The sequence below is a fragment of the Dendronephthya gigantea genome, unplaced genomic scaffold, assembly GCF_004324835.1.
Source record: "Dendronephthya gigantea isolate DGI-Jeju-01 unplaced genomic scaffold, DenGig_1.0 000000F, whole genome shotgun sequence".
NCBI lineage: Eukaryota > Metazoa > Cnidaria > Anthozoa > Malacalcyonacea > Nephtheidae > Dendronephthya > Dendronephthya gigantea.
Window position 1 is genome coordinate 4,259,020 of NW_021163010.1, and position 9,637 is coordinate 4,268,656.

Genomic DNA, 9,637 nt, shown 5'->3' on the forward strand with positions numbered 1-9,637 from the left:
GCTTACAAAACACGTGCCAGGGCAAGTAGCAAGTAAAAAGCGATGACATTGCATGAATCTCTGTGCTCAAAAATTCTTGTTAATTTTTCTATATACATATCAAATCTTCTAGGCCAGAGTAGATAGGCATGAGTCAGAAAATTTGAATTATCCTATCCTAACTAATTTTCTCTTCGTGTGTGGAGCCATCGTTACTCGGGGGATGTGAAAGAACACGATCAATCAGACCAAATTCTTTCGCTTCCTCGGGAGATAAAAAATTGTCTCTCTCCAAAGCTTCTTCTGCAATAGAGAAGAAAAATTTGTGAGGAAATTTTAGCGGCCAATTAAACTATAAATCGTTACATTGAATGGAATCTGGAACAGCTGGCGACGTAGATTCTTTCCGCCAAACGTGAATTTTCCCGTTAAAAATTAGTACAGTTAATGTGAATTTCTCACTATATGAAGTTAGTTCGCCAAGTTTATATACCTATTTTCTTTGTAGGTTGTCCAGTATGTTCCGAATAAATTTCGTTGATTATTCTCTTTAACTTCAAGATCTCCTGAGCTTGAATTGCAATATCCGTGGCTTGCCCCTAAAAACGATAACAAACGCTAGTAAACTTAATTCAAGAATTAGGATTATATAATATTGTGTGACAACTCAAACAGCCGTGAAAAGGTTTATGCCAGAACTTTGTTACAAGGCAATTTCACTATATCAACACCGTTTTGACTGAAAATGAACCATTTGAAGGCATGTGATTTAAAAAGAGCTGATTTATACCACAATCTGAGGTAGTCTATGTGATAACTTAAGTCGGATGTGATAACTTACTGATGCACCACCGTGAGGTTGATGAACCATAATTCGCGAGTGAGGTAATGCATGACGTAATTCCTTAGCGCCAGATGCCAGAAGTAGTGATGCCATACTACAAGCTTGGCCCACACACCATGTGGATATAGGAGGACGAATATACTTGAGAATAAGAGAAGCAATGGTATAGCGACAAAATAGCAAGGGAAAATATTTTCACCTATAATATATTATAGCGTAACATCAAAATGCTGTGTACTTTTACAAAAAAATACTTTTGATGGACAATCCGTACATGACAAAGTTGTGTTCTTAAATTTATGTCGGTACCGTTACTATATAAAAAGGTACGTTACTATATAAAAAGGTACGTACGTATAGTTGAACATGTACGTAAGTTATAAATCACAATTAGTCTAATCTATTAATCCTAATTTATCTAAATTATAAAATACGGAAAATTGACCAAAATGTACCTGCATCGTATCATATATAGCCAGACCAGCTGTAACAGCACCACCTTCAGAGTTTAAAAAAGAACGATAAAAAATTCATCATTTTTATAATAAGACCAATTGATGCTGCTTATTAATGGCAATTAATCCAGTTGGTCGATTTCTCAACTTCTGTCAAGTCACAGTCTCTATGTGGCAACAAATTTAGTTGAAAGGTACCACTTTTCTAAACAGCAGCAATCTCGTCTCTCATCAGCACGTTTATTACAATCGCAGTAATGCTCATTGCTCAAACCTGGACTATTAATATACATATGAATGGGTTTAACAGCACTTTCTGTCTGAAGAAATAGCAACTGTGCCACAACAATGTTTGCTAAATCATCGGTTATCTAAAAATTCAAAACAGAATGAATTGTGGCAGATGAAAAATATCGCAGCTTCACGTTTTTATATACAGTTGTGAGGGAAAAAATGCACTACACACCAAGCGTAGAATTACAATGCACCATATCAATAAAGATGCATATTTACAATTACTATAGCTAATCCATTTCCAGCTGAAATTGTACCTACCGGACCCATTACAGTTATTATTCGATCTTTTAAAAGTCTAGAATATATGTCATATGCACGTTCACCACGCCCCTACAAAAACCAAACAGCCAAAATGAAAAAAGGTTGAGAGAAAAACAAGCAACATGCGTTTTGAGTCACCAGAGATATCCCATTTTTCGTGCACGGAATGCACAACTCGCATCTATGGAAGAAAGATAATACGAAACCTAATTTGCCAGCATGGTTTGAAAACCTTCGGGTCAGGTAGTCGAGTAAATAGGTTATAACTTTTGCATACAGGTATTCTCTAGATAGTTTTCATTCCAAAAATAGTGTCTAATCATTACTAGCTTAGACGTAGTGACTAGTGATTCGGCGTTATGTCCAAAACCTTTTCCTAACCCACCGTTTGCTCAATAACTATAGGAACCATAGGATACGATTGCGAAGAGCTTGTACTTATTGTTTTCATTGTCAAACCTAAAACGTAAGGCTTTCTCTTTTCAAGTACAAATACATTTCTCGCAAATACATTTCTTGCAAATACATTTCTTGCTAGACGACAAAAAGCAATTTTCACCGCCATGTTGAATATATGCGCCTGCAATATATGGATCTCTAAACGGTACTTCATGACTCCTCATCATAACATGTAGCGATGTCATAAGCGATGTCACAGATCCTTAAGATCCTTATAATAGACCTTCTCATAATGACGTCAAACGCGGAAAGTATGATGTTACACGAAGTTTGATTGGCTCGATAGTTTAATTTGTGAAGCCGATGAAATTTCGTGTAACATCAGACTTTAAATTACTATCAGTAGTTTATAACATTGTATTCATTTCATTTGCATGAAAAGCACGCAAACCACAGTTCACGTACAGAGAAGAGGTTATATCAGTATTGGATATACCTCATTACATTTCTAATTATTTCTAATTACAGAATTTATCAACACATTGTGTTTTTGCATTGTATTCTTAACGATGCGATGATTTTAAATTTCATCCCGTCAAGACGTTTTAATCAAATGTCCGACAGTGGACCATTGTGGTGAAACTGAAATAAAACAGAATCTTGCACCAACAACTATATATTGTTTATACCCGTCATTCATCTTAAATCGTTCCCAGCCAACATATTATTAATTTATTATAATAAAAAAATAATTTTATAAAATTTGAAAAGTTTTTACTTTAAATTTGAAAATTTAAAGTATTAAGAACGTTTTTGTTTAGGTTTTGAATTATGATTAGATTTCCATAGACATTTTCCTAAATAGCGTAGCGATACGAACAACTTGTAGAGGATGAAAATGGTACTAAAAAAAAAATTAAGATACGCTTAGGTTTGAAATGTCAATATTAGATGATCGAAAGTTTAAAACAATACCAGGTGCACAAAGTAAAAACTCACCTAGCTAAAACTACAAGTATTGCTAATATAATTATTAATCCTAACACTGCCCAATACAGGTAAATTTTTGCTAAAGATGCTTCTGGTCTTTTGATATCCGGACATTTGGCAGCATTCACTTTCTACAATAGAAAATACGCACCGTCAATAGTATGCCGTGCCTCTCCCCCGGGGAAGTTGCAAGGTAGTGTAATAATAGCACAATAGATAGCATAATCCAGATAGTCTACTGTGATGTGCAGTATGTAAGCACTGACTGAACTAAGAATCGTGTTGAAAAATGAACAATTTTATTATCCGGCTGAAAAAGGAAAACATGCAAACCTTTGTTATATGGTCTAAGTTAATAACTACTTCAGAAACAATGCTTCCTTTTTGTCCAAATATTTGAAGTTTAACTGTCGTCTAAAAAAAAGAAATACACTAGGCTTCAAATTTACGGGTTTAAAAAAATATTTAGGTTTACAGATATTTATTACATACAGGATTTGAGCTCCAATCTATCTCAACTAAACCAAAATTTCTCTCAACCACAGGATCGGTTATGCGGAAATCGTTCCCAACGGCATTCCTAGTGAAAACAAATTCTCAAACATGCATCACGTCAAAATAATCAAAAAGAAAGTAAGAGGAATAAAGTTCAGTCTCCACATGCAATCATATAAACGAACGAGGTGTGAGATACGCCCAAATTATTTCACATCTGTAAACATGATGACTTGTCAGGACACAATTGTGAAGAAATGGAAATAAGCCTTATCCTTAGATTATCCGTACAGTTACTTGGAGAAGTTTTGCCAACCTTACCTTATTGACCATACACACTGCTCGAAATTAAATAGAGGGATTGTGCAAGCCATATAAAGACCACTAGATGTCAATTCGTACAACGGATATCCTAAAATTAAACAGACGTCAGGGGTAAACACAATAGTCAGGGCCGCCCAGAGAATTTTGGGGGGCCAGGGCAAAATTCTCGTTAGTAGTAAATTCATGTAAATTTGTACTACCGAAGCTTGAGAGGTGTATGAAAGGTACATTTTGGGAGATAGAGCATTGTTAGGGGGGTTTGGGGGCATCCTCCCCGAAGGAAATTTTGAAGTTTTAGAGTGCAGAAAATGCGTTTTGTTTTGTTATTATTCAAATAAACATGGTATGCGGTAATTTAGTTTTTATATGATGAAAATTTTAGTGTGATGATTGGAAAAACACGTTCTTCCACTTGTATCTTATTTTGTATTCAGTATATTATACTCCATTGCCCACTCAGTAAACGAACCCACATCAATATTGTGGATAAACTACTGTTTTACTTCGACATACCTGACGACGAACTATTAAGACAAGATGTTTCACCGAAATGGACATCGCCACTTAGATAAATGACCTATTTCAGAAAATTGAAATTATTCAGAAGATATTGAACTGTATGACCAAACGTAAGGCAGTAGTCGATTTGCCCTGATAAATCGGATTATTCAATAATCAATATGAAAAATGTGATCGATTTCGCTTTCCACACTAAGAAAACCCAAGAAAACTAAGATAATAATTATTCTAAAGCAAATCTTTACCTTGTTGCGGCTCTGAGTAAGCCAGATTAGCCGATCATAGCTAGGCGGACAGTCATCCCAACTTTGCAGTCCTTTAATTGAATTTGGCAAAATCTGTTGGAGTATGAAATATTTTTTTCCATCAAAATATTATCGAAAAGCCTTCGTGAGAATTTTAATACAAATGATATTGAGTATGTAACAACTTTTCAATATGATACAGAGGTTCAATTAGTTCGCATGATAATATGAATAATGAAGTTAGTTGCCGTGAAGATATGAGTGTCGGAAATTAGGTAAATTAAGTTATTATGACGTGGACATCGTGTGATTTAGGTAGACTTTGAATTGAACAATTTTGGGGCTTTATTGTAATTGTACTTGGGGCTGTGGGAGTAAAGAAGAAATTTAAAACACCCGTGTGAACTGAGACGTGTGATATTGGGTTCTTGGTGAGAGTGGGGGTTTGGTCGAAGTGTTCCCAACATTAAGTAATGATTGCCTATGCGTTTCAAAATATTTAAAAGGTGAACAGGCAAGATATTTTGCGATCCTAAAATGACATTTCTTTTGCGAAAAAATCTAATTCAGGATATGTGGCCATTTTCACCTGTATTCCACTGGTAACAATTGTCAAAGCAACGGGTGTTTGATCATCCAACTGACTCTCGAGCCACCTCCATTGGTCACTTCCCAACAGATCACATTTTGAACCATACACAGCAAATGATCGTATGTCTAGCATTATCAACTAAAGATATAATAATCTAATTGATATGTATCCTCAATTAAACACAGATCAATCCGATATTTCATTACTTGTCCCCGAATCAATTCATGTACGTGCGAGTCGCGAGCGGTAAAATTCCGTTAAAAATATCTCGAAGTCGTTCGAAACTAAGTGCCTGTGGAATTACATTCTTTCAAGAATTTAACAATACATTTGAACGCATAAAATAATACTTCATACTTTAGAGAATTCAAAAGCTTCGCAAAAGTCGGTAACGGCCGGGGAAGATATTTTGAATAGAAAGTAGTAATGCACATGGCCAATATACTTGGTATATTCATATACTTGATTATTCATATACCTTTATCGCTGTATCACCATGACCAAAAGTATACGAGACGTACATTCCCTCGCGTCTGCGTCTCATGCTGTCCAGAGGTTCATCAAGGAAATCTAAGAAGATGTTTTGAGTCTGAAGTCTGTTTCGAAAATTCTAGATTAAAGAATACAAATTGCGACTTAACATGGTTGATAATGACTAACGTTGAACAAAATTTACCCTTTTATATACAACCGACTCTTGATCGGTTTTGATCGACCCTTGAGCTAACATTTAAAACTGAGTAAAATATCTTGATTCATCTCAAGCTATACCATGCCCCTGTGTGTATACCATCCCCCCCCCACTCCCTCCTTAGAACATAACAGACACATAGGCCCTCTGTTATACGTCAACCATTAATGTCATAACGAATTTAAGATAAATAAATACCTTTCCACCATCATTCATTCCATAGTCATGGTCATCCCAGATACCAACGATGCTTGTGTTAGATTTGAGAAATTCCTAAAAAAATAAGCTCACATCTCCAGTAGGGACGTCGTTATTTTATACCTTTGTGTCTTACTGTCTTCGTTTATTCAATGCAATAACATGAATAATGGTAACCCTCAGTTATCGTGATTAGTATAAAGACGTTGGGCATATTTTTTAAAATGTTACCTGATAATCCGGGTGGTTCTTCTGCCTTCTGAAGTAGTTAGCCATTAGTGGCAATGGTGATGCAGTCCAAAGGAATGGCAATAATCTTGTATCGCCATATGCAGCTAAAGAAATATTGTTAGATGAAGTCTTTATAACAGTCTTGATTAGCAAAAAAAGCGATGAACTAGCTCGGGTATATAAAGGATGCAATACCTAGGATAACATCATGTGGCCAAATACAGTATTTGCAAAAACATAGCGCGGTACGTATAATGATTCTTCATGTATGCAATCAATAATCATCCAAAAATCAAGATCATGTAAATTACGTGCTTCAGACCTACTTTCTCTAGTAGGCTATATAGAAAACGATTGCCCTGTTTTCTTGGGATCTCTATAACCGAGCTTTTCTTTCAAAATACATTCTTTAACTCATCATTCATGTTGTTTCATACCATCGCCAAGCCATATCCACAGATCTGGATGTTGTTCTAAGATATGCTTCCACACAGGCTGAGGCTTCTGATACCATTTGGATCCATTGAACATCCCACTAAGAAAACATACCAAGAAAGTCCAACAAAAAACTTTAATAAATAAATTATTTAAAGATAAATTTATAGTAGCAACAAGATTATTGTGACCGTGATGTTTGTTTAAAATTACTTAATTCACAAATCACTAAGTGTACAGTGTACTCGTGTTTAATGCAGGGTATTTGAATGACTTATTTCAGAAGAGCAAGGGAAGGTAAGAGTCGATCAGAAGAGGGCCAGGATAGTGTATGAAAAAATATCCTAGAGGAATGATAACTGAGAAAATCCAACATGCAAAGAGGAATGAAAGATAAACCAGGCCAGGCCAGTTAATTGATGATCAATAAAGAAAGTGCAAGAAGTAATAAGAAAAACATGAAAATTGCAAAAGAATATAATTTCACTGTTGAGGACTTTGCATTGTTGAAGCAAAAATAGATGAATGGCAAGATACAACTATATATTGTTGTCACTTGATTATCAGTTGTTGGGGTCGTTGACTAGGGTGTTTCACATCACATTATAAACAAACATTCAAACAAATAACATAAATATAAAATAAATTTAAAATTCACATAAAATTGAATAAAACATAAAACATTTGGGCTTAGCCTGGACATATGGCTTTGTGAAGGGAAAATACCAGGAGGTTAATTCAATTCACAATTAGTTTATAGGCAACAGATTTGCACAAAATGGCCTGGCTATCATAACACCACAGAGACAGGATTCTTGTCTGGTTACCCACATACTGTGCACAATTAGACAATTTTATCAGCTATATTCATCACTAATATAACACTAGGTTGTCTCAAATAAAAAATATTTTATCATGGTATTCTAACTTCCTGGAAAGTTGCAGAACTAAGAGCATGTTAAGAAATTACTTTAACATATGTGTGTTAATAAATTACCTGAATATACAGTTTTTAGCTGCTAAAGAGTTTCAAGCAGGTAAGGAAAGGTAGGCAATTGATATAAAATATACAGACTACTTTTCAATCTTAGGTTATATGGGAGAACATAAGGAAGCCATGTAAAATGAAAACAAAGGTCAAATTAACAAATTGATTGCAGACTTGAAAAGGTTCTGCTAGCTATCACAACAATATCAGAGACAGAATTTTTGTCTGGGCAGTCAGACCACTGTCAAAATGGAAAGCACCCCTGATAGTTAAAATGACAGAACACCATCTTAATTAACTTAACAGCATACACAGCTAATGTTACCTGCATGCTGTGCACAATTGGACAGTTTTTTCACCAATACTTTTTACTAATATAAACATCTCAAACAGCTAATCATTTCAAGTTTAGTTTGCAAGTGAAAAAAACAGAATTCACAACATGCAGTTCATGTCACTATTCCATTTCATATGTAGGAATTTCCAAGATGCAATTTGGGGGTGATTGCAAAAGAAATAGGCCGAATAGCAATAGGTATTTAGTAATGTACAAGTTGAAGGTACCTACAAACATATACCACGTAAATGTATGTTTAATTTCTTGTACTCACTTCATACAACTACCAAATGCAATGCGAGTTAAAGATTTATTTCCATACACGAAATCTGATCTGCCAGTTCTATCTTCTGCACATACGATTTCATTCCAAGATAAAATGACAATTAATAATGAAAAGAATGTTGCACTCTTACAATTAACCATGATTCTGAAGGTCAGGTCTTTAAACAATGCATTAAACTTGATTAAACAGAAACTCAACGATTAAACCACAAAAAAATCGAATCAAACATGAGGCTGGAATATTATGCAATTCTTGACTTCTCAGGGTTCTCAACTCAAGTTACTCAGCCTGTAGGGTCGGTTGCGCAGCAGCCCAATCGCGGGTAGAGTTGTTTTAGTAAATTAGTAGTTCCATAATAAATTTGTTTTATTAATTTGTCCACGATTCGCTAATAACCAAAATATATTTTGACATTTTTTAACATTTTTGAATGTTTTCTTGTAGCTGCACATTGTGTCCTCTCAGTTTATTTCTACTTCGGTGATTGTTTCAGAGGGAATCAGATAAACCACCACAAAAAACATTAAAATGTCTAATGCGTGTTCACCTTCTTTTTCTCAAAGTAGGAACAAACCGAGAACACACAATGTGTACAAATATATTTTAAATCCAGAAAAATTCTTCTAGAAGGTAGGGTGAAGTTGAGCAGGGAAACCATAGACCTGAAGTCCTGAATTGATTTATCTTCACCAGTTCAGGTCTCCAATCATTCAATGTTTACGGCTTCGCTATTGATTAACACTTAATTACCAGCATCGTGGTCAAAACTCAAAAGCATATTCACTCTTTTCACGCTTTCATCCGTTAGTTAGTTCCGGGTTAACGGGATCCTGAAAACATATAGCTAATGTTTTCAAGTGTAGTGGACGGGAGCACAGGCTAGTACGTAAACAGCATCTAATTGAAGACTGAGTTAGGCAGTTGGATGTTTTTAAGTTGAACTAGTTTTTGAGCAGGGGGTGAGGGGTGCAAGACCTCCCAGTTTTTTTAAATAAACATGTTGTTGATTAACATTAGAATGTAAATCTGGATTCTGGAGAGTGTCTCTTCAAATACCCATCAATATAGTTT

The 9,637-nt window shown here is 35.1% G+C and overlaps 2 protein-coding genes across 2 annotated transcripts; both read right to left on the bottom strand.

The window, feature by feature from the left end:
* Nucleotides 1–66: 66 nt before the first annotated feature.
* LOC114515888 (ATP-dependent Clp protease proteolytic subunit-like) lies at nt 67–2,399 on the bottom strand. Its single transcript, XM_028535210.1, has 7 exons — nt 2,222–2,399; nt 1,834–1,905; nt 1,553–1,649; nt 1,279–1,322; nt 821–964; nt 473–578; nt 67–282 (listed from the first exon to the last, which is right to left on the bottom strand). The coding sequence occupies exons 1-7, from the start codon at nt 2,285–2,287 to the stop codon at nt 158–160; spliced, it is 654 nt and encodes a 217-aa protein (XP_028391011.1). The 5' UTR covers nt 2,288–2,399; the 3' UTR covers nt 67–157.
* A 321-nt stretch (nt 2,400–2,720) lies between these two features.
* Nucleotides 2,721–8,830, bottom strand: LOC114515866. Its single transcript, XM_028535190.1, has 13 exons — nt 8,555–8,830; nt 6,958–7,055; nt 6,521–6,624; nt 6,290–6,364; nt 5,879–6,010; nt 5,398–5,538; nt 4,809–4,901; nt 4,558–4,621; nt 4,042–4,132; nt 3,718–3,805; nt 3,559–3,639; nt 3,235–3,356; nt 2,721–3,139 (listed from the first exon to the last, which is right to left on the bottom strand). The coding sequence occupies exons 1-13, from the start codon at nt 8,704–8,706 to the stop codon at nt 3,037–3,039; spliced, it is 1,344 nt and encodes a 447-aa protein (XP_028390991.1). The 5' UTR covers nt 8,707–8,830; the 3' UTR covers nt 2,721–3,036.
* Between the last annotated feature and the right edge of the window lie 807 nt (nt 8,831–9,637).

What these genes read in the sequence shown, in the direction of transcription:
- LOC114515888 (XM_028535210.1), bottom strand. Translation starts at nt 2,287, where the DNA reads ATGAAAACAATAAGTACAAGCTCTTCGCAATCGTATCCTATGGTTCCT. An exon ending in TATGTATATTAATAGTCCAG is followed by an intron (nt 1,323 to 1,552) that starts GTTTGAGCAATG and finishes TAAACTCTGAAG; the next exon opens with GTGGTGCTGTTACAGCTGGT. An exon ending in AACCTCACGGTGGTGCATCA is followed by an intron (nt 579 to 820) that starts GTAAGTTATCAC and finishes TATCGTTTTTAG; the next exon opens with GGGCAAGCCACGGATATTGC.
- LOC114515866 (XM_028535190.1), bottom strand. Translation starts at nt 8,706, where the DNA reads ATGGTTAATTGTAAGAGTGCAACATTCTTTTCATTATTAATTGTCATT. An exon ending in GTGGATATGGCTTGGCGATG is followed by an intron (nt 6,625 to 6,957) that starts GTATGAAACAAC and finishes ATATTTCTTTAG; the next exon opens with CTGCATATGGCGATACAAGA. An exon ending in AGAACCACCCGGATTATCAG is followed by an intron (nt 6,365 to 6,520) that starts GTAACATTTTAA and finishes TTATTTTTTTAG; the next exon opens with GAATTTCTCAAATCTAACAC.